Genomic DNA, 24,742 nt, shown 5'->3' on the forward strand with positions numbered 1-24,742 from the left:
GAGACAATTGAGATAATGTGATAATGTATCGTACGAGGATGACGCGACAATATGTCGAAATTGTAGGCGTTTCTTTCTCGTTCCAGCTACAGCTGTACGCGATTATTTGTATATGCGTTACATCTTAGAACCGCACCCACAGAAAAGATTTCCGGATCTAACGCTATTACTCTTCAATCTATCATAAAATATAATCGATATAGCGACAATCATATTTATTATTGAAAAAGGAATATTTTAATCTTAAATGGAAAATTCTTAAATCTAGAATAAAATGCTCTTGGTGCTATGCCGTTAATTTTTTCACAAAGATGAAGATGAAAATTTGTAGCGATCTAACATCAAGTTATTCTAAATGCAAGAATATATAAGCTTAGATTTGTATATGTTACTCTTGTCTCAAGATAGTAAGAGAATCTTATTTAATTCGAGAGAGAAGAAAAGGAATTATCGATTTAATTTTAAAATTGTTTTATTTTTATACCGCATAAGGTTGTGATACGATTAAATATGTCAAGAATATTTTTTGTCTCGTTATCAGAAATCCTTTCTGAGAGTGCGGCTTTAGCGAACGTTCCCGTGTCCGGAGAATTATTGCAGCACGCGCGACGGTACCGTATTTAGAAAGTCGGTTAAGGGAGGGTCGCGAGAGATTTCATCCTTTTGAGGCCTATTATAAATACAGTGAGCTTTGTAAATTGCATAATGACGCATCTATTTCGTTTTCACGCGGTACCGTAATATTATCATCTATAAATTTCGGACAACGAGTCACTTATAGAAAGAAAGAAAAGATCGAGACACTTTCGAAACTCTTTGACATTTCGTCGACGATAAAGAACCGCGATAAACGAGAAACGTGTTTCATTCACACCTCGATACTAAATTTAATAAATGACTTTAAATGCGGCCTTTGCCGTGAGATTTACGTTCCTGTTTCGCGAACTGTAATTTTGACTTACGATAATGAGAGAGGAAGAAAAATGGATTTACATTTCATTCAGAACTATGTGAAAATTTGAAAAAAAAAAAAAAAAACATGATACATAAAATATTTAATCCACAATAATATTGTAAAACGAAGCAATTAATTTGTTACAATAAAATAAAATAAATTATAATAAATTATAAATATTAATAAAATTCTTCGAAAATATTTGTCGCGTAATAATAGAAATCAGGAACATTACATCATACGCGAATAATGAGAACTTAGGCTAATTTCGCAAATAACTTTGGGAGTAATCGCGATTCTGTCGTGAGGTTTACGATCTTGTTCCGCGAGGCCGCAACTCTGATCCGCAATAATAAAGAGCATACCGCTTCCAATCGCGCTTTTACCGTTCGTTACAAATTGCACTTGATCACGCGCGAGCGAGCGAGCGAGGATCAAGACTTTCGGATCTTGTCTCTCGATCGAGGGCGATCGCGCTGCGGGCGAAAAAAGAGGCGCAAGAGGGACGACGCGCTTCGCGCAAAAAAGACAGAGACGGCTGGGTGGGTCCTTATAAGGACGAGCGTCCTTAACCCGCTTACTCGCGCGATGCCTTAAAGACGCGTCTCGTCGCCGCGGCAAGTCCGATGCCTTTTACGGTCATCGTGTTCGTTACCGCGGCGTCCCGAAAGAAAATTCTGACGAAACACCTCCCCCCCCCACCCCCCACCCAGGAGGGGCGCCGTAGAGAAAAAATCCGGCGATGTCCTATAATAGAAAATACGAGGCGAGGCGTAACTAACTAAACGCCGTATAAGCGTGTGACGCATCGCGTTAGGTCGGAAGGTGATTCACACCAAGATACGGCACAACTTTGATAATACACACATTCGTATGTGCGAAATGGTCATTGCATTTAAATTCCATTCCGACAATGAGTATTACAATCAAGAATTATAACTATAAATAGAAATTCGCGACGAAACAAAATATGAAAATATGAAATAATTTTTATTAAAAATATTCAAAAAAAAAAAATGCTCCAAAAATAATCAAGTACCACTTTAAAAAAAATCTCTCTCTCTCCTTCTTTTAAATATATATATATATATATCAAATATATTTATCTCTTTTGAAATATTGAGTTATTACTGTGACGTATCGTAAAATTTATAATATTCTAAGCAATAAAAATTGGTTTTTTTTTTCTCTAAATATATATTTTACAAAGAACAACACGCTACGAGTGTGTGTGTTCACTTTTCGCTAATTCCGCAATCTCGCCGCCGATTTATCTCTCCTCGTGCCTCTCTGCACCTTGTAGATTTTATCGACAGTACGCTACCACGTACGTTTAGGGATTACTCCTATATCCCTGCAAGGAAAAACGTGAGCTTCGTGAGATGTAACGCGTGTCGCGATCGCGCCGGCTGGCTGCCGATTTGCTTAGAAGCCTCCCGGTCACGTCGCGTCGGCGAGGCATAAACAGGAATGTTGGGCAGGGTCGATGACACCCGAGAGTACCCGAGACCGGTTTTCGAGGACCTCCGAGCGCAGTCCTGCCCGTGGAAAAAGGGGACAAAGGCGTTTCCGTTTCGTGTTCACGGTTCGCGATGAAATTTCGTGAAAATCTTTTCACGTTGTCCGATCGATCGGTCCGCAACGGTAATTTTACGCGAATCGTAATAAAACGCTTAATAAGCTCCGTTCTGTTAACGCGCGCGAGCCCGGCGATGATGCATCGCAATGATGTCAAGGGGGAAAATTATGGAATTTTTCTAGAACACGCGGGAGATAATCATCGTTTCTAGTCGAGATTCCTCAAAGCATTTATTTCTCCCTCGACACGATGACACGCGTGAATAGCTGTAAAAAAATATGAATATGGATCAACGGAAAATCCAACTCTTGGATTTAATATTATATGTAAATATTAAAAATACTTGGAAAACAAAACTCATAATTTACCAGTAAACTCAATTAGGCGATACGTTGGTAAAGTACATTGGGGAAATTATAAAATGTTAAAGTGAAATAAGACAGAATAATCAATCGACGAACGATTAAAACTATTTCCATTTTATTTGATTCGTTACTTTATCGATCGATCGCATGTCGCGCAGAAAGTTGAAGCAACAATGTACCATTATTAACAGATGTATGAGAAAACAGTGCGCTACGTCTTAAAACAGTGTGTCTATCGCCTGGAAAAATATGGAGAACCTAGAATATTCTCAGGGATTTTTTCATATCTGGAAAATCGGGGGAATTTTCATGGAATTTTGTTGAAATTTTTTAAAATATATTATAAATACGTATCTATTTTTCTGTTATATATTCAATGTCTTAGCAGAATATAGAATATGCCATACATATTATAATTTTTAATAATAAAAAATTTTATTCCCAAGTAATAAATATTTATTTTATGAAAATTAATCAGTTTTTTTAGTACATTTTTAAATCTAGCACTTGAAACTTATATGATTTTTTTTTCATTTCTCCTTTGTATGAATGAAAAGTATTAGAAAACGCGTACGATAAAAAAATTTATTTTAAAAAATTGCGGTCAAAAGAATCTCTAAAAAATTCGTCATTCGTCATCTAAAAAATTTTCATGGAATTTTGTTGAAATTTTTTAAAATATATTATAAATACGTATCTATTTTTCTGTTATACATTCAATGTCTTAGCAGAATATAGAATATGCCATACATATTATAATTTTTAATAATAAAAAATTTTATTCCCAAGTAATAAATATTTATTTTATGAAAATTAATCAGTTTTTTTAGTACATTTTTAAATCTAGCACTTGAAACTTATACGATTTTTTTTTCATTTCTCCTTTGTATGAATGAAAAGTATTAGAAAACGCGTACGATAAAAAAATTTATTTTAAAAAATTGCGGTCAAAAGAATCTCTAAAAAATTCGTTATATTTCCACAAACATTGAAATTAACTATGAGGCTCATTCTCCATCTCATCTCGCGAACGGAATTAGGAATTGGAGGAATAAGATAGTCTCTCGATTAACTGTGCGACCGCCGTTTATCAATCCATAATGGGGAAAGTTACGAAAGTACGCAGTAAATTAACGTGCAAATCACACCGTAGAGAATAAATAAACCCGGTGTGTATACGCGCCGGTTTCCGGGTGGCTTCTTCCACGAAGGATGACGCGGGTAGCGCGAGAATCCGGACCGGGGGGGAAAGCGACGAACGTGTGCGTGAATCACGCTTTAGGCAGTCCTGATGGCGATCGGCGCGATGATGATCCGTCATCTTTCGAAGGATATACACCCTAGGAAATATCCAGAATGTCGGTTCCAACGTCGAGAAAAATGGGCCGAACATGCAGGCCAAGAAACGCGTTCGGAGATCGGGGCCCGGTATATAGGCGCGGTTAACCATCTCCCCGAGTAAATTGCCCGGCCGCCCTAACGATGATGCGAACAATTTCAGTAGAATCGCGCAATTAATTGCGAGTCAACGTGCGCCAGCGTTTAACGAAAGGCAGATAAAAGCGGGAGAGCGTCGCGCGTTTATTAACACCTACTCGCTCCGCTGCACCGACGAGTATCGCTTACAATTGCTGGACATGTTTGCGCGTAAATAACGATAATTCACATCTATGTGTAGGCGGTATCTTGCTACGTAATATATATATATATACGATATACATAAATGATGCGAATCGATCAATTCGTATATAAAATAATTGCTTTATTGCAGGCAAAAGTCCAATTGTATTAACAAAGATAAAATTATTAATATTTTTCTATATTTTAAGCAAAATGGCAACGTGACATATTTTTTATGTACAAAAGATTATATAATGAAATAAGTAAATATCTCTTTCTACGCGTGGCTTACATAGTTTGCAATTTATGCAAGAGAAAGTTCACGTCACGACGAGAAGTGATAATGATGCTAAATAGTACTGGGGGTGGAGGAACACATAAACATCATTTTACGGTTTACGAGACGACAATTGCGGATGGTGCCTTTTGCGCATGCGCACTCGCGCTTGATAAAAGGTTAAATAACTTTGCTCCGTTTTGATATCGCGCGCTCGACAGATTACGCGTTCCCTTCGTTAATCGGTATAGGGGCTGTCTGTTGCTGAGACATCATATAAATATTTGTTCAGCAAGTTGGAATAGCAGTGACATGAAACATTTTTTATGTCGTCATAATATTGTAAATACTTTTGACAGATTTATTAATTTTTAATTTTTAATTATTCATTCTTAACTAAGCCTTAACTACTATATATGTATACATATATAATATAATGTGTGTGTGAGTTTTAAATAGGCGTAGCTAAAAATAAATAATCAAAAATTTTGAGAATCTGTTAAAATCAAAAATTAAAAAAAGATCTGTCAAAATCATGACGCGCGCGCGCACACACACACAGCATAAAAATAAATTTATATAAAAAGTACGTTATTCAAATTTATTTCATCTTGTTTCAAACAATATGACTAAATGAAATAATATATTTATAATTGATTCGATCGAGTTGATTTCATAATTTAAACTAAATGTAATTTTTTATCAGTTTAATATGCGTCCGGTAGATAAGATTTTATCTTATCGCAAAAATAAAGGAAGTATTTTAAAACAATAGTTTGTATTTTAAAAAGTGAATTATCTCAAAGTAAGAAAGTCCGCAATACAAGATAACAATAGCATTATTCTACGTTATTCAATCTCATTAAGAATCTTGGATCTAATTAGATAGCTGCAATACGTCATTATCATTTATAATATTTTAATTGAAAATTGAAATATTACCGGATTTTTTTTTTTTAAACACTGTCTGGCGGGAATTAAGTAGACATTAAAACGAGTGTTAAGTGAGCGAAGTATTAACTTAATCAGTGCAATAATTCGCGTTTAAGTTATGTCTGTCAACTGATTGTATTTTATTGCTTTTAAATTCCTAGATTTTAAGATAAAGAATATTTCTGAAAGGACGAGATCGCGCACACAAACATAATAGAATGTAACGGAGTGTATATATATATATAATATGTGTGTGTGTGTGTGTGTGTGTGTGTGTGTGTGTGTGTGTGTGTGTGTGTGTGTGTGTGTGTGTGTGTGTGTGTGTGTGTGATTATATTCTTGCAAGTAATTCTTTATCTCAAAATCGAGAGGCTTAAAAAATGTAACACGCAATTACGTCGCATTTTCTCTCGCCTCGATAATTCTTCATAATTCAATTCACGCATCCTCGATGAAAATGTGATGGAGTTATTTACTCGTCGGAGGATACATGCACAAGTTTCTTTATATGGTTTACCTTTTGAGTCCCGAATATTTTTAGTCGATTCAATTTCTTGGAAATGGCATGGCTCGTTTTGTGAGCGAGAGTCAAGGCTCTCGGTTTTGGAACCACCAGTTCCTACAACAACGTTAGCCAGAGCCCGCATGCATATGCATATGCGTATCGGCGTGGAGAAACGTGCTAACTAAAGTGCGAGAGGACCAAGGGAAACCGAGCGAGAAAGGGAGAGCGTGATGGTAGAAGACGCCGGTGAGCGGCGAACGTCAGAAAAGCGATGTGTGTGTGTGTGTGTGCGTGTGTGTGTGCGCGCGCGTGCGTCACCTGTAAATTTATGTATATATGGATCTCTTTCTCTTACTCTCTTCGTTCTCCATTTCGCTCGCGCATCGGCATGGCATAGTGAACGTGACGTCATTGATCGGACATTCCATCGAGCTTCACGTGCCGTTTGTAGTCCTTCTCGCGCTATCGCGAGAGAATTCCTGGAATGCTCCTCGGTGTCAGTGGAAACAATGCTCGCCGAAACAATTAGATCGCATGAATAGAACGGAAAGTGTACGCTTTCGCTTTTATTTAGCTTCGAGAGATATGAATAAAAGACTCCAATCGAGCTGGCGTACCTCCCTCCCCTCCCCCCCTCCTCTTTGCAAAACTAAACACAAATAGCGCATAATTATATGAGTTATTTATGAGTTTTCATATCCGTCAAATTAAAAATTTTAAGCTCGTCACGCTGGGCAGAAATTTAATATTTTTTATGCTCAGTCCCCCCTCATCACGTAAAAATAAAAATATTGAATCAATCTTTGCGACATTATTAAGAGCTATTTAATCCCCAAACAACTTTTTAATTGATGCAACTCAAGAGAGAAATATTAGAAGAAAAAAAAAATAAAAATACATCGTATTGCGAAAAGTACAAAATTCGAAAAATAAACTCTTCAAGTACATGCATTTGGATTATTAGGCTACAATTCCCTTTACAAAAAGAATCACCTCGCATCTCCCCCCCCCCCCCCCCCGGGGAACATGAAAGGACTATACTTAAAATAAAAGAAATTAATTATTTTGAAGCCAAATATTTTTTATCGATTTATGAGCTCGCAAAATACGTGCATTGAGATGAAGCTGAAATACTTTTGTTTCTATTTATTTGCGAGAGATATGAATCAAAGTAGAGATGAAACTATTAGCTTCATTAATTAATGAATAACATGGAATTTGTTTTGTTTATACAAGAAAATATACTTTGATAAAAGAATGAAGAATTAAAAACTTGTGCCAATTTATTTATAGCGATATAAAATGCTCTGATATAATCAATCATAATAATATTATCAAACATTTTTTTTTTTTTTTTTTTTTTTTTTTTTTACAGACATACTCTGGCCTCTTCTGCGTCGTAGTAAACCCCTATAAAAGACTACCGATATACACAGAGAAGATCATGGAAAGGTACAAAGGCATCAAGAGACACGAAGTGCCACCGCACGTCTTTGCCATTACTGATACGGCTTATCGCTCCATGTTGCAAGGTAATTAGAACTTTCTATGAACCGCTTATCATAAGTCATAATGTATTATTAGCGATATATTAAAATTTAATATTCGAAAAGATATTTTCAAGTCGACGAAGTATAGCTTGTGCCTGAGCATAAATTGCGTTAATATATAAAATATGTATAAAATATTTTTCAAAAATTAATTATAAATTTATTTTCAATATATGAAATATATTTATATACAATATATATATTCTCTCAATTTATATATTATATTATATTTTATTTAGACAGCGGCTTCTATATACAATTGCATTATTATTTCATACTTGTTACAGATCGCGAGGACCAATCGATCTTGTGCACCGGCGAGTCCGGCGCCGGCAAGACCGAGAACACGAAGAAAGTGATTCAATATTTGGCTTATGTAGCCGCGTCGAAACCCAAGTCTAACGCGGTAAGTCACAACGCAACGCTCGTCGATTAGCGCTCGCTAATTTCGTCACGCGACGAATCCATTATTTTATTTCACGTACGCGCGTTCGCTCGGCAAAGAGATACGCGCGCGAGCCGCTTCTTAATTGAGCCGCATCGCGGTTTACACGAGAGGAAAATCACATTTAACCTCTCGATGTACTCCAATAGAGAAATCTCGCTCTTGTAAATGCAAATGTTCCTTTCAATCTATCAGGAGCTTCCCGAAGAGACGTGGAGAGATCTTCGTTTCCGGAAATACGTCTATTTTAGATTGATTAAAAAGCGGAGACTTCGTAATATATTCATAAAATACCCTAATAAGTTTGAGCTTATCGGAGCTTGCGCATTTTTTTTCAACTATATATTTTTTAATATTTAAATTGGTGAAAATATTCGATATATATAGACTGTTGGCGGGACGTTTTTATCGTAAAAAGGCAGGATAATATATGCGATGACTAATTTCAAGCAGGTGTAGCAGCAATATGGTGTTTATTAACTTAGTTATTTTAATAAATACCATCTTGTTTTACGTATCGCCTTTTTCTCTAATTTTTTTTACCCTAAAAATGATAGTAACAGACGAAAGGTTGTTGTTATCCTACGCAATTATGTTTACATATAAACGTTTACTCGCAAGTATAATACGTCGTTAAGTTTAATGACCAATAGCAGACAATATTATCAAGGAACCATCACAAATGATACGCTATTTAGCGAATAGATCTAACTACAGGAGCGTGTTACCGGAACAATCATGATTATGTACGTTTATAATGCTCGGCCATGAACGTGTTTAGTCAATTATTTAGCGCAATTATTTTATTTTTCTTTATTCATCTTTTTCGTCGATACGTCGTGAAACATGCTTATTTCTTAGATTCGAACTGAAGCGAAAGATCAGCTTGTATGACTGATACGATCATACACAAACGCGTTTTTAATTGAAGAAATATCGACAAACAAGCCGATATTTTAATCAATATTTTTAATATTAAGGGCCCATTGTGTCAACTCTAGGAGTATGGAAAATTTATGATTTCTACTAATTTTTCTGAAGGATATTTGATCTTCCTGGCGTTTTAGATCTGTTTTTAAAATATTGAGATTTTCTTTGTTCAATTTTTTTATTCAACGATCAGAGAGATTATTTTTTAATATTAAAAAAAAAATCTTAAAAAAAAACATCAATTTTTCGTTACTGCTAAAGTATACTGGCCTCTCAACATTGCAATCTTCATCACTTTTTTCACATTATGGAGAAAATCTCAAAAATGATTTTCCTATGTAATCATTCGAATGTTGGACGCAAATTACCATCACAGATCATTCTGTTGAATCCGCCTCGATATATAGTGTTTATATTACAAAGACTTTACAGCCGGATGACCACATTGGCTCGTCATGCGCGATTAGAATACAAACCATCAGCGTTGAAAGCCGTCGAAATTTTGCGTGATTGAGTCATCGCTGCGCTCGCCGCAATCGCGTCAGCCTTTCCAAAGCTCGGAAAACCTCGCTGCCATTGCCGGAAGTGCAACCTCAATATCCGAATCGTGACGTCCTTACCACGCGGTATAACAAATTCCATATTCGTCATTAACGTATTTTCTCTCGTTCTACGGAGAAAGGCAAGCAGTTTGTGCGAATCGCACTAAGATTCTTTACATCATCGGTTGAACAAATTTTATTTTAATCATTAATACTATCAATTTTTGACTCTCTCTCTCTCTCTCTCTCTCTCTTTTTTTTTTTTTTTTTTTTTTAAGGAAAGATACAAATGTTACGATAATAAAAATTTAATCGTGACTGTCTCTTTATATATTCTTTTTATATAAGTAATGAATTAACATCATTTAGAGAGAGAGAGAGTTATACAAGGGGAGCGCTCAAGAATTTTTAAAAATATTTATTAAGAATTGAGCTCGTACACACATACATACATGAGGTTGTTGAGAGCCTCTGCTATACAGGTTCGTGTACAGTGGCTCCTTTGTTCTCGTGCGTTTCGCCGGGATACTTGAAGGAAGTATACATATAATCCGATCATCTCACGAAGCGCAACGTTATTAATAAATCGAGAAAAGATGCAAGGAACGAACTTTTTTTTTTTTTTTTTTTAAACGACTCGCAAATTACGCCGAGGTTTGGATAGAAGGCGAATGAAAAAGGATGTAGCTGTGTAAGCTCCATTTGATAACATCCATTTTTCACTCCGTCTGCTTCGCGAGAAGACCTCGTAACGGTTTTTGTAAATTTTACAAGTCATATGGCTATTTCGGCGCTCGTAAGACGGATAAAAATTTAAGAAGAAATAATCGCGACCATATGTTAAACGTAAACAACAGGTCTTCGCAAGTATTTTAGAGAGGTTGTACAACGTCGAGGATTAACAAAGGATAGTATGCACGGGATAAAATACAGAGTGCGATATACACGAGTAGTCCCACTCTTTAAAAAGTATTACATATTTTGATAATGTTGAATCCTTCGAGAAATAATAAAAGTGCAAACTATTGTAGAAAGCATTGAAAAATCAAAAAATATATTTAAATATATAAATAGAAAGATTCTAGATTCTCGCGAGAGAGACAGTGGAAAAGACGAAAAAAAAAGTCACTGCGAGGAGCAATATGGGGGAGGAGAAACCTTTATTCCTTTCGAAGATACGCAACGGGGCTACCTCCTTCCACTCGATCGAAGGTCGGTCGCGGGAGAGCCTTAACACATTTTCGATCACCATAAGTCGCGCTCTTACGTATACGGCTCTCTCGAAGCGAAGGATGGACGCTTGTTTATACGTCGATTAAGCCTAATCGATCTGTATTGCGTCGCTCATATACTATACGTTGCTCGCGATAGCTCCCGGAAAAGAGGGAGGTGGACAGAGTCAGAGAGACACACGCGTACGCGAAGAGGACCTCTCCTTTTCCAGACAAACGATCCACTTATCGGAACGAGAATCTCTTTTCTGTTCCTCTTGAGTCACGCGAGCTGACTTGCCCGCGCGTGACTCATCCCACGAGCCTGTAGAATCTAAGCACGAACCGTGGATAAAAAAAATATATAGGATTTCTTATTAGATATCTTTCCTTCCTTCGGCTGTAAATCTTCGAACAAGTTTCGGAGCGATTTTTCGTTTAGTGAAAATTTGATAGACCGTAGAACCCTTTTTACGATCTTCAATCTTAGCAGAGTTTTCTTCATTATATTTCTTAATATCCAACAATAAGGCAAACAAAGAAAGCCATTGGACGCAACATCCTGTACAACGATATAATATTGTACGAGTTTGTAATCGACGATTATTATCGCGCTTTGTTGCGGTCGCAATCGTAAATTGATTCTTGCCGATCGAATAGAGAACTCGCAATCGACGCAATTGAGTTCTCGCGTTATCAATCTGATATTTCAACGGTCTCTATTAGATCGAGTTGTTATATATTTATGTACATATATAGCTTGTAGACATATAATAAGTATACGCATATAAGGCACGTATCTAATACTTTGTACAGTAAATGGATCGAATTTAAATTGTAGTGAATAAATAACATGGTCAATGAAATGGTGATAGGGATATATTCTTTGATAAATATTCAGGATGGTTTTTCTTTTAGAGAGAAAATGTAAATAGAAACCTGACTTGAGAGAATAATTTAATATTATATGATGCTCTTGTCTTTTGAATAAATTAGAATTAAATATGTGCAAAGACGCGCGCTAAGTTTTTAGAATCTTCTTTTATTTTACTTTCTTCTAGAAAAATTAAGAGTGCGGTTAAAATCGATCAATAATGTCAATTTAAATCAGATAATTGATATTTTAACGTTAAACGAGTCTTTCAAAAAATTGTACAACGTTCGACTGAGAAACAGTCTCGTTGAGCTCGATTGTGCATGCACGAATCTTAAGGAGATCTGACTTTTTTCAACGTATCACATTTCTTCTTCACGTTTCTTCTCGACCGCCGATCGCGCAGAGTTTATAAATGTATGTGGAAAAAAAAAAAAAAAAAAAACACCGAGAACACTCGCCTACGGTACGACTGCATGCTATCGCATCGGCTGCATTATCGTCTTACTTTTGTTCATAGCCAGCACATTCCTGATCGTTTCGCATGCACAAGAGCAAATAAGCTCGCTTGTTTCGCCAACTCGCCATTATGGACATTTCAAATCATTTCGATCGGGGCGTTGCTTCCCGAGTGTATAGAATGTCCCGCAGCTGTGCCGAGTTATTTATTTATTTTTTTTTTTCCAATTTGATTCCTCGATAACGAGTTTGCGAATACCGTAGAAAAATTAAGCTCCATAAAATTTATATGAAATTAACTGCCAGAAAATGATATTAAATTCTCCGCTGAGAGAGAGAGAGAGAGAGAGAGAGAGATTCCTTAATTTTCGATATAATTAATACAAGACTGATTTTTCTAAATCTATCGATAATTGTAATTTCAAAAAATAATGACACGACTGTGTGTATATTACACCCTTAATATTAATATTAAGAAGTAGAATTATGTGCAAAGCCGGTGGTGCATTTAAGGAATTTATTTGCAAATCTACTTTGTCCCAAAATTGAAATGAAAATTATAAAACAAATCTGAATGAACAATATCAATTTTTTTCCTTATAAATCCAATTTCATTTTTACGCAATTCTCAATCGTTCGGTCGATTTTTCGCATACCTGCCGTTCGGTATACGAACGTAAAGAAACCCAAGTACGGACCAAGGATGAAAGACGCGCGACCCGAAAGACACGCCATGGTCGATTCTGTGATCTAATGCTGAAAATTCTTTTATTTTCGGTGCTGACTTTTGGCGGCCGCCCACCTAGACTCCGAGCCCGGCATTAATCATAGTAAGTCAACGAAAGAAGCAAGAGAGGCTCCGGCTCAGGCGGCTAAAGACGCCTGCGGCACGGAGCTTCGTATTATTTTCCCGCTTATCCACCCCTCTACTAACAGACAGCTTTTGATTTTCGATTCATCTCCAGTGACGCATGTACCGAGAGAGATCAGGATATATTGCCGCAACAACGTCACGCACTCTCGAGTGTATCCTAAAAAATATATGACATAAATTGCATGAATGTATAAATAAAACGTGTAGGATTCTTGTATACGAGTTACGTTTATGATTATAATCCATTTGTATCGGAAAAAATGGATTAAAATAAATCGTACTTCAAACAATGAACGTAACGCGATAATAATATAATAGTATAACGTTCTCTCGGTACCTGCACCCGATTCTCGCGTCTAAATATGTAATTGTATCATTCCAATCGTCACTCTTCTGAGAAACTAATCGTCGCGATATTGTCACAGCTTTCTCGTGGCTAACAAAGATTTTCCATACCTCTTTCTTTCCTGCTGCTTGCGGATCCAGGGATCTGGGAGTGTCACGGAAAAGTTTGCGGTAATTAACATGAAACAAGGAGAAAGAAAGTGGGAGGAAATAATATTAACACTGGTGTGGTGTCGTGATAAGTGTTTTGTCATATAGCTTACTTTGTCGTCGATTATCGTTTAATCTTTTTTTTTTTTTTTATCCTTCTGATACGTTCCGATTAAACAAGTCGCCAGAATTAAAAGTTAATCTTCGATGCTTGATACGTGTAATACGCTTTTGTAATCATGTTACTCTATCGTGCAAGCAAGAAGAACGTGTGAAAAATTTCGTTGTTTAAAATTGTACCTATGATCTCGTTAAAAAATCTTTTATATTTTGAAATAATATTCTAACATATGAAGATGGAAAGAGATTAATGTTTTATATTTGTATATAGAAATTTCTCTCTTACTTCAACGCCATAGAATTGCTTATTCTCTAATAAAGCTCACCGATGATTTACTATTTGAAATTCCTTTAGACGAAAATTTTCACGCCTTTTATGTTCATTTCAGATAAGTGGACCGAATCAATTTATGTTTTCATATGTAAATGATGGATGTTTCGAAACGACGAATTCACTTTTGGTGTCTCTTTTACTCTTTTAAGCCTTCGGTATTTTTAAATAGCGATTATTATACAATAGTTGTCACTTATCTCGCTATTTTTTAAATTAGTTCTGTATATATTGTACATATTTAATGCTATTGTATATATTTGATGTTAAAAAGACACGTTGCTGTTTTATATTTTTGACAAAATATTTAGGATCACAATTTTACATGCATATTCTATTTTATTCAATATTTCTTTTTAATTGATATCATAAAATTTTATATTCATTTACATATAATAAATTAATAGTATATAATATAATATTTTATTTAATATATGTATATTATTGATCATACATATTATCTTATATATTTGTTAAATAAATCATAAATGTTTTTAATATTTTTAAATAATATTTGTATATTAAATAGTATTTTTAAATTTTAATAATTTTAAATTATTTTTTGTCTGAACATTTATTTTGTATATGAGAGATTTTTTTCGCAGTTTTCCATAATAATGCTTTTTATAATATTTTCACATATTTGAAAAATTTGAAAAAAATCATCGAAATGGAGGCAATTAGTCGATATCATTTGCTTTATATCGAAAAGAAAGACACATAAGTTCTTTTATGCCGTATTATTTCTCAATATACGCGATATATTTTTACTTTCTTTCTTAACGCTATTTTTATCAATCTCGAAAAATGCATATTCCTAGCAAACAATATTCACTATTGATTGTTGAAATTTTTTTTCATCATAGGGCGAGTTGGAGCAACAACTTCTTCAAGCAAATCCAATTTTAGAGGCGTTTGGTAATGCAAAGACCGTGAAGAACGATAACTCGTCTCGTTTCGTAAGTTGTATCAATAATTTTTTGCTTTAGCTACACAGATGAAGCTAAAGCAGTTGCATATTAAAATACATATGATACATGATTTTAGTATGCAATTTTATTTTTACTTCAGTTTTATATTAGCATATTATTATTTTTTCCATTTTCAATTATCATAATTGTGATGGCATATGTAATGCACATGTTGTAGGGTAAATTTATCAGAATAAATTTTGACGCATCCGGTTATATAGCCGGTGCAAACATCGAGACGTATCTTTTGGAAAAATCGAGGGCTATTCGACAAGCGAAAGATGAAAGGACTTTTCATATATTTTATCAACTATTGGCGGGTGCCTCGCCGGAACAGAAGAGTAAGTCACAAGGAACAAGGAGTCTCCAATATATTTTTTTACGTTCTGTTAATTGCGTTCATATAAATGGCTCGACATTCTTTTTTCAGAGGAATTTATATTAGAAGATCCGAAACACTATCCCTTCCTGTCGAACGGGGCTCTACCGGTGCCAGGTGTCGACGATTCCGCCGAGTTCTTCTCCACAGTAAAATCGATGCACATCATGGGCATGACCAACGAGGACTTTTCCTCCATCTTCCGTATTGTTTCCGCCGTGATGTTGTTTGGCTCAATGCAATTTCGTCAGGAACGGAATTCCGATCAGGCGACGTTGCCCGACAACACGGTGGCACAGAAAATCTCGCATCTGTTAGGTCTGAGCGTTACCGAGATGACGAAAGCCTTCCTGAAGCCGCGCATCAAGGTTGGCCGTGATTTTGTGACGAAGGCGCAGACGAAGGAACAAGTGGAATTCGCCGTGGAGGCGATCTCGAAGGCCTGCTACGAGAGGATGTTCCGTTGGTTGGTGAATAGGATCAACAGGTCTCTGGACAGAACGAAACGACAGGGTGCTAGCTTTATTGGCATACTGGACATGGCCGGTTTTGAGATATTCGAGTTGAATTCCTTCGAGCAGCTATGTATCAATTACACGAATGAGAAGCTGCAACAGTTGTTCAATCACACAATGTTCATTCTGGAGCAGGAGGAGTATCAACGTGAAGGCATCGAATGGAAATTTATCGACTTCGGATTGGATTTGCAGCCAACGATTGATCTGATTGACAAACCGATGGGTATTATGGCGCTCTTGGACGAGGAATGTTGGTTCCCCAAAGCCACGGACAAAACCTTTGTGGAAAAGCTGGTTGGCGCTCATAGCGTCCATCCGAAGTTCATGAAAACCGATTTCCGCGGCGTGGCCGATTTCGCGATTATCCATTATGCCGGCAAGGTAGACTATTCTGCCGCCAAATGGCTGATGAAAAACATGGACCCGTTAAACGAGAACGTTGTCAGTCTTCTGCAAGCCTCGCAAGATCCGTTCGTGTGTCACATCTGGAAGGACGCCGAGATTGTCGGTATGGCGCAGCAGGCACTCACAGATACGCAGTTCGGCGCAAGGACGAGGAAGGGCATGTTCAGAACAGTCTCGCAATTATACAAAGAACAATTGGCCAAATTGATGGTGACACTGCGCAATACGAATCCAAACTTCGTCAGGTGTATAATTCCAAATCACGAGAAGAGAGCTGGTAAGATTGATGCGCCGCTTGTGCTAGATCAACTTCGATGCAATGGAGTATTGGAGGGTATTCGCATCTGCCGGCAAGGTTTTCCCAACAGAATTCCGTTTCAAGAATTTAGGCAACGCTATGAACTACTCACTCCGAATGCTATTCCCAAGGGATTTATGGATGGGAAGAAGGCTTGCGAAAAGATGGTACGTATTTTTATATTCATGTATCTTGATTCATGATAATGAGAACATATGGTATATAGTTAAATCGTAAACTGGTTTTTTTTATTATAGATTCAAGCATTAGAGTTGGATCCGAACCTTTATCGCGTTGGACAATCTAAAATCTTTTTCCGCGCCGGAGTGTTGGCACATTTAGAAGAGGAAAGAGACTACAAGATCACGGATATAATCGTTAATTTCCAGGCTTTCTGTCGCGGTTTCTTGGCTAGGCGTAATTATCAAAAGCGTCTGCAACAGCTTAATGCGATTCGCATTATTCAGAGAAACTGCGCGGCCTACTTGAAGCTGCGTAACTGGCAATGGTGGCGGCTATATACTAAGGTGAAACCATTGTTGGAAGTCACTAAACAAGAGGAGAAACTTACGCAAAAAGAGGATGAGCTGAAGCAAGTTCGCGATAAGTTGGAATTACAGCTGCACTCGGCTCAGGAATACGAGCGTAAATATCAACAGGCGATTGAAGAGAAAACTATGCTGGCTGAGCAACTGCAGGCGGAAGTCGAGCTCTGCGCGGAAGCTGAAGAGATGAGAGCCCGACTAGCCGCAAGAAAGCAGGAACTTGAGGAAATTTTGCATGATCTGGAAGCGCGTATCGAGGAAGAAGAAGAGAGAAGCGCCGCGTTGTCACAGGAGAAGAAAAAGCTACAGTTGAATATCAGTGATTTGGAAGAGCAGTTGGAGGAAGAGGAAGCTGCCAGACAAAAATTGCAATTGGAGAAGGTCCAATGCGATGCGAAGATCAAGAAATTAGAAGAAGATCTTGCCTTGTCGGACGACACCAATCAAAAGTTGCTAAAGGAGAAGAAAATTCTTGAAGAGCGCGCCAATGATCTCTCGCAGACTCTAGCAGAAGAAGAGGAGAAAGCAAAGCACTTATCAAAACTGAAAGCTAAACACGAAGCGACAATTGCTGATCTCGAGGAGAGGCTTCTCAAGGATCATCAGCAACGTCAAGAGGTGGATAGATCTAAGAGAAAGGTCGAAACTGAGGTTTCGGATCTAAAGGAGCAATTGACCGAGAGAAAAACGCAAGTTGAGGAACTGCAGCTTCAGCTTGGTAAACGCGAGGAAGAACTCAATCAAGTTATGGCGAAAATGGATGAAGAAAGCGCTGCTAAGGCGCAAGCTCAGAAAGCGCTCAGAGAATTGGAATCACAATTAGCCGAGCTTCAGGAAGATTTAGAAGCCGAGAAAGCGGCTAGAGGTAAAGCGGAGAAACAGAAGCGTGATCTAAATGAGGAACTTGAAGCACTGAAAAATGAATTACTCGATTCTTTGGACACTACCGCTGCTCAACAGGAGTTGAGAAGCAAACGAGAACAGGAACTTGCGACATTGAAAAAGAATCTAGAGGAGGAGACTTCGTCGCATGAAGCTATACTCGCCGATATGCGCCACAAGCACACGCAAGAATTAACTGCTTTAAATGAACAGATGGACGTGTTGAAAAAGACGAAGGCAGGTTTAGAGAAATCGAAAGGCTCCTTGGAAGCCGAGAACGCCGATTTGGCGACGGAACTAAGATCGGTCAGCGCAAGCAGACAAGAGTCAGATCGACGTCGTAAGCAGGCAGAGCAACAATTGGTGGAAATAAACGCGAAACTGGCTGAAATAGAGAGAAATAAGCAAGAATTGGTCGAAAAAGTGACAAAATTGCAACTAGAGGCAGAGAGCGTGATGCAGCAATTAGAAACCGCCGAACTAAAAGCATCTGCAGCGTTGAAAGCGTCGGCCACCTGTGAATCACAATTTACCGAACTTCAACAACAGTTGGAAGAAGAAACACGGCAGAAATTGGCTCTTAGTTCGAAGTTACGCGCATTAGAAAGTGAGAAGGAAAGCCTGCACGATCAACTTGAAGAGGAGGAGGAAGCGAAACGTGCCTTGGACAAGCAAGTACTAAGTTTGAATATACAACTGACCGAGGTCAAGAAGCGCGCCGATGAAGAAGCAGAAGCGGCCGCTGCTCTTGAGGAGATCAGAAAGCGTTGCACGAAAGACATCGAGGCTCTTCAGCGGCAAGTCGAGGAATTGCAGGCGGCCAATGACAAACTGGACAAATCGAAGAAGAAGATTCAGGCGGAACTGGAGGACAGTATTATCGAGCTGGAGGCGCAACGAGCGAAAGTACTTGAGCTGGAGAAGAAACAGAAGAATTTCGATAAGGTGCTTGCTGAAGAGAAGGCTGTGTCCGAACAGTATGCAGAGCAAAGGGATGCCGCGGAGAGAGAAGCACGTGAAAAGGAAACAAGAGTATTGTCTTTGACTCGCGAATTGGACGAACTTAACGAGAAGGTTGAAGAATTGGAACGAATCCGTCGAGGTCTGCAATCGGAGTTAGATGAATTGGTAAATAACCAAGGTACGGCTGATAAAAATGTTCACGAATTAGAGAAAGCGAAACGTTCATTGGAATCGCAATTGCAAGAGCAGAAGTCACAAGTAGAAGAGTTGGAGGATGAATTACAGTTCACTGAAGACGCTAAGCTGCGGTTAGAAGTGAACATGCAGGCGTTGCGAGCACAGTTTGAGCGCGATCTCCAGACCAAGGAGGAGCAAGCGGAAGAGAAACGTCGAGGGCTAGTGAAGCAACTGCGTGATCTCGAGGCGGAGCTTGAGGATGAGAGGAAACAGCGTGCTGCGGCTATCGCAGCGCGTAAGAAAATGGAAGCAGATTACAAGGACATTGAACAACAGTTGGAAATGCATAATAAGGTGAAGGAGGACGCGCTCAAGCAATTAAAGAAACTTCAAACTCAGATCAAGGATTGCACCAGAGAGACGGAGGAAGCCAGGGCCGCCAGAGACGAATTGGCAACTGCCTCGAAGGAAACCGAAAGGAAGGTTAAGAGCTTAGAAGCTGACTTGTTGCAGTTGACAGAGGACTTTGCTAGTAGCGAACGCGCCAGAAGAATTGCCGAGAACGAAAGAGATGAGTTACAAGAAGAGGTTAATAACAATGCCAATAAAGGTACTCTGATGTTGGATGAGAAACGTAGACTGGAGGCGAGAATTGCCACTTTGGAGGAAGAACTGGAGGAAGAACAATCGAACGCTGAAATTGTGATGGATCGCGCCAGAAAGGGTCAGATTATGATTGAACAGTTGACAACAGACTTGGCGACCGAGCGATCCACCACACAAAAATTGGAGTCGCACAAGATGCTGCTGGAGAGACAAAACAAGGAACTTAAGGCCAAGTTGACCGAGCTGGAGACTGCGCAACGTGCCAAGACCAAGGCTACGATACAGCAGCTGGAATCGAAGATCAACAATCTCGATGAGCAGCTCGAGACCGAAGCCAAGGAGAGATTTGCCCAACAAAAGATCAATCGCAAATTGGAAAAGAAATTGAAAGAATTAAATTTACAACTTGAGGATGAGAGACGAAATTCTGATCAGTATAAAGAACAGGCGGAGAAGGTCAATGTCAGGATGAAGGCGTTGAAGAGACAATTAGACGAAGCGGAGGAGGAGATTAGTAGGCATAAGACCCTGAAGCGGAAAGCGCAGAGAGAGATGGACGACTTAATAGAAATGAACGAGGAGCTCAATCGAGAAATGACGCAGATGAAGAATAAATACAGGTGATTTTATTTCTGTTCTTAAACAATGAGAGATAAAAAGATTGCTAAAATAGCGAAAGAAAGATGATGACTTTAATATTTGTAGGATATTAAATATAGCGAGAGGATATTATTCTCTTCTGGATTATATATAATATTTATACATACATATATACATATATTCTCTTTTTTATGTTACGCTTTTTAGGCCATACGTATCTGTAACGTTAGGCGAACGTAATGAAGCAGTATTAAAGTAGTGTTTTATCTTTGAAGGAAGTGATCAACTTCTGACATGTGTAGGTGTCAAGAGAGAAAAAACGATTGGTATCCTACCTGAGAGAGTTTTTTGCTAGGAAACAATCCCATTAGTCTCCCCAGTGTGCTACAGTGAGTTAAGCGAGCTCTTTTAGTTAATTTGAAACCGCTAACCCTGAAAGTAATAATGTCGACTTGGACTGCTACCTTGTGTGATAACGAGATACTACACCTCCTGCATCTTTTTGAATGCAGTTGTTTGTGAATGTTTTTTTATTTGGTTATTGCAGTATATGCTACCGGTCAATAGTTTAAAATGTATTTCTAAGAGAATTTCTCAGCTTTTCCAATATAGTGCAAAGATCTTTGCGCATTTGAGAGAATTTTCATTTAACATTTATTATCAGGTATCATACAGAAGAACTTTAAATGTACATTTATTCAGATCTAATTTGATCTAATAGATTTTCATTAATAACTGCTCGATAGAGTTTTTATTGCTTTATTCACTCTACATTTCTATATATTCATCCGTTATATTTATTTATTTATTTATTGCATAATATTATTTTGTAACATTTAATTTTAAAAGTGAGTTTTTTCAAGAATTAAACTTTTCAGATCACATGGGAGATTTTGACTTGAAAAATTAATGTACATTTAAACTACTGACTGATGGTGTATGTTTTCTAATTGCACAGGTTTTCCTTTAATGACTAGACACATTGTCTAATTAATGCAATGTATGATTCTGTTTAAAGGCGCGGCGGTGGTCCTCCGATAAGCCTGAGCTCCACGAGGCTGAAACGTGGTTCCGTGCAGACCGGCGGCTCGGGCGACGACTCGACGACGCAAGATGAGAGCATCGATGGCGAGGAGAATATTAATTGAGTATCAGTCCAATGTGCTCTCGAACTTCTGTGAATTATGTATATACGTGCGTCGAGAAAAGGTGTTGGCTTTTTTGTTTGATTCGGCGTGTCACGCGGACTGTGTCAAACTGACATCGGCGCGTCGCGAGTACGAGGACTAACTCCACGAGATTAAAATCAAAAGTCGTTTCGATAATATACCGTGGCGTTTCCGGCCTTAAGATTAATCACGACGGAATAACGATCTCCCTCTCGCTGAGGGAAACTTAGTTAACCGATACAATGCCGATGATTGAAGAAAGAGTCAAGGGGCGCGAAGCAGCGAAAAATAACAAGAATAATCGAATGAAGAACTTTTGATACATTTTATATAGAACGAACGCAAACGTTGATCGCATTTTACATATATATAAGAAAGAAATAGTGTGTATGTGTGTGAGAGAAAGAGAAAGAAGAGAGGGGTAAAATAAATTTGGAGAAGGAAAATTGATCGTGATGAATTTATTGGGGGACGTATTTAAATGAAACTTAAATAGTAAATTAAATCGAAAATCGAGGGCGCGTTTTTATTTTGACGCAGCCTCTTGCTTGATTTCCTCGAGCTGTCGGACCAATCCGGGACTCGCGAGATCCAATGGAGTTTTACGCTCCTTGTTGGTGATCGTCAAGTCCGCTCCCCGCGCCGCCAGCAGCTTTGCCTCTTCTATGCGATTCTCCTCGCAAGCGAGATGTAACGGTGTGTTGCCGTACGCATCTCTTTGATCTGGAAAAAAAAAATGAACGAAATAGCATGTGAAATTGTCTCATCGATATTTTGAGGGAGAGCGACCGAATCTTTGTACTAAGTTGTAATCGAAAAAAAAAAAAATATATATATATATATATATATATATTATATATTTGATATTTTATATATTATTATATTGTAAAACGAAAGAGGAGAGAGTGAGAGAGAGAGAGAAAGAACTGCATTTCAGTAACACACTTCCGCTACCTATATTCAATTTCTTCCCACATTCTATGAGGAGTTTCACGATGGCAGTATTGCCCTTCGAGGCGGATCTGTGCAGCGGTGTGGCGCCCCGTTTATCCGCGATATTCACGTCGGCATCCTTCTCGAGCAATGCTATGCAGATGGACTTCCAGTTCTTCGACGCGGCATACTGTAATGCCGAATGGCCGTCGACCGTCATCGCGTTCACGTTTGCCCCCTCGGTCAACAGCGTGTTGACGACCTTTTCGCGACCGGCGGACGACGCCAGGATCAGCGGAGTCATGTTCGTCTGCAAAAGATTTGGACGCGCGACCAAATGTCATTAATGACTGCTGTTTGATTTTGTAGGTATTTCGAGGAGATTAGCCATGACGCAACGAACGGAATGAAAGTCTCGCAATAATTATGCGACGTTGCGTTATGCATGAGAGAGAAAGAGAGAACAGAATGTGCAAATGCGCGATGCATTTTAGAGAGACGTAATTTCGCTTTATACTTATTTTCTTATAAGTTTTTTTTTTCTTATAAATGATCTATGGGAAAAAAAATTATAATATAATTATATGCCATAAAGTGTGTATATATTATTAAAAAATCTCCATTTTTCTTTATATATAGGTTTCTTAGAAGGAAAGATGTTCTTTGTAGATTAATCCCCTATCCTTTCCCTCTGTGAATCTGCAAAATGATATTGTAAAAATTTGCTTGAAATCGCGTTAAGTTCTATTCAATTAAAATATTCGATCTTTTTTTTATATTTGTAACAATTGAAGGATCATTTATCCGCCATAGTTTAAATTTAACTATAATGCTAATTGTTATACGATTAGCTTAAATTTAATTATAATGCTAATTGTTTCTAATGATAAAATATCTTGAACTATTTTTAGAAAATGTAAACGATTGTACAATCTATTTGTATATATGGCCTTGTATATGTAGAATCTCTCTTTGAGTTGCAAGAATTTGATGAACAGTGCATGATATGCACAGTATTATTTTTCCGAAAAGTATTTGATGTTTTGAAATATGAAAAATAAACTCGATTCAGATATAGACATGTATCGCAAAGTATTATTATTATAAACATTTTATATATATTTTAGAATAATAAAAGTTTTAATACAGCTCTATATAACTGAAATATGCACTCGGCATTAGAAAGAAAAAAATGAAGAAGGGAGAGGAGAAAAATTTCAAAAAAATGGAAAAGATTTATGTAGCGCGTATCAGAATTTTTTGATCGATAAAATATTCAAAGCCAGCCATCAAATATCGTTTTATACAATGATCTCTTACGTCGTCCACAGGATCGACGGGTACGTCAAGAGACAGCAAATGCCTGACCAGGTCATCGTGGCCGCCCAGTGCTGCCCAGTGTATCAACATGCGACCGTTCTATATAAGAAGAAAGCAAAATATAACCTTATAAATTGAACATGTCACGCGGATTGCCAGAATAGCTTCTTTCGAGAACATTACCCTAGTTGAATTTTCATCCAACTAGAATGGGGGTATAATATGCGGACTGTGTTCAAGAACGTCACCTGGGTGCACCCGATATTATAGTTTATGTAAGTAACTATATATAATATCGGATGCATCCGGATGACGTTTTCGAATGCAGCCATGGAGGTACAGACGCACTAGAATTTTCGAATGATGATTCGAGTAATAATCATACTAAGGTGATGTTTTCGAATGCAGCCCAGCGCATTACTCGACGATACGAACGCTGTCGGTTTGTGTCTTCAGTTTCTCGTTTTCGTTCAACAGAATTTTCACGGCCGCGGTTTTGCCGCGATACGCCAAATCGTACGCCGTAGGTTCTTGCTGCATCATTCTCGAAGATTATGAATGAAATTTTTAATGATAGGCGCGTTTAACACAAAATAAGTTTACGTTTGAACTTTGAACGTCGTAAATAGAGACGATATCCAGTCTGTCACTATCTGTCACTAATATCAGCTGATATTCACTTGTCACACTTGCCTCTTGTCACATGTTTGCAATTGAATGCGACAATTTATAGATCTGTTTTTCATAGCTGAACTAATTTAGAGTTTTTTTTTTTCCATGTTGGAAGGAGAAAGATAAGTTCTGAACTAATGCAGCCTGTTCAGCTATAAAGAACAGATCCTATGTTGGCAATCCTGACAATGTATGTGTTTTTATTTTGAATACACTTCGAAATTAGATGATCATGTAAT

The 24,742-nt window shown here is 37.7% G+C and overlaps 2 protein-coding genes across 7 annotated transcripts in view; one reads left to right on the forward strand and one right to left on the reverse strand.

Annotated features, from left to right (window-relative positions):
• Zip (myosin heavy chain 10) overlaps positions 1 to 23,105 on the forward strand; it is a 35,425-nt gene extending 12,320 nt beyond the window's left edge. The window contains exons 2-10 of one of the 5 annotated variants that reach the window (XM_070296184.1): positions 7,610 to 7,766; positions 8,072 to 8,190; positions 13,052 to 13,075; positions 13,606 to 13,635; positions 14,932 to 15,024; positions 15,215 to 15,377; positions 15,467 to 16,803; positions 16,894 to 20,429; positions 20,617 to 20,687. In XM_070296184.1, the coding sequence (XP_070152285.1) occupies positions 7,610 to 7,766; positions 8,072 to 8,190; positions 13,052 to 13,075; positions 13,606 to 13,635; positions 14,932 to 15,024; positions 15,215 to 15,377; positions 15,467 to 16,803; positions 16,894 to 20,429; positions 20,617 to 20,668 (5,511 nt within the window). In that variant the 3' untranslated portion in view covers positions 20,669 to 20,687. Of the gene's footprint in view, positions 1 to 7,609; positions 7,767 to 8,071; positions 8,191 to 13,051; positions 13,076 to 13,605; positions 13,636 to 14,931; positions 15,025 to 15,214; positions 15,378 to 15,466; positions 16,804 to 16,893; positions 20,430 to 20,616; positions 20,713 to 21,427 lie in introns of those variants that run through there. The other 4 variants (XM_070296185.1, XM_070296181.1, XM_070296182.1 and 1 more) reach the window with 4 other exon arrangements.
• On the reverse strand, positions 22,025 to 24,606 carry LOC138933468 (26S proteasome non-ATPase regulatory subunit 10). 2 transcript variants are annotated; one of them, XM_070296191.1, is made up of 4 exons: positions 24,267 to 24,606; positions 23,832 to 23,930; positions 22,533 to 22,821; positions 22,025 to 22,301 (listed from the first exon to the last, which is right to left on the reverse strand). In XM_070296191.1, the coding sequence occupies exons 1-4, from the start codon at positions 24,372 to 24,374 to the stop codon at positions 22,105 to 22,107; spliced, it is 693 nt and encodes a 230-aa protein (XP_070152292.1). In that variant the 5' UTR covers positions 24,375 to 24,606; the 3' UTR covers positions 22,025 to 22,104. The 2 variants fall into 2 exon arrangements, with proteins under 2 accessions (XP_070152292.1, XP_070152293.1); XM_070296192.1 differs by lacking the exon at positions 24,267 to 24,606 and adding an exon at positions 24,015 to 24,168.
• Between the last annotated feature and the right edge of the window lie 136 nt (positions 24,607 to 24,742).

Source organism: Polyergus mexicanus, unplaced genomic scaffold (genome assembly GCF_030449975.1).
Source record: "Polyergus mexicanus isolate NDT 795.1 unplaced genomic scaffold, iyPolMexi1.0 SCAF_5, whole genome shotgun sequence".
Classification (NCBI taxonomy): Eukaryota; Metazoa; Arthropoda; class Insecta; order Hymenoptera; family Formicidae; genus Polyergus; species Polyergus mexicanus.

What these genes read in the sequence shown, in the direction of transcription:
- LOC138933468 (XM_070296191.1), bottom strand. Translation starts at nt 24,374, where the DNA reads ATGATGCAGCAAGAACCTACGGCGTACGATTTGGCGTATCGCGGCAAA. An exon ending in CCGTCGATCCTGTGGACGAC is followed by an intron (nt 22,822 to 23,831) that starts GTAAGAGATCAT and finishes AATCTTTTGCAG; the next exon opens with ACGAACATGACTCCGCTGAT. An exon ending in TGGGAAGAAATTGAATATAG is followed by an intron (nt 22,302 to 22,532) that starts GTAGCGGAAGTG and finishes TTTTTTTTCCAG; the next exon opens with ATCAAAGAGATGCGTACGGC.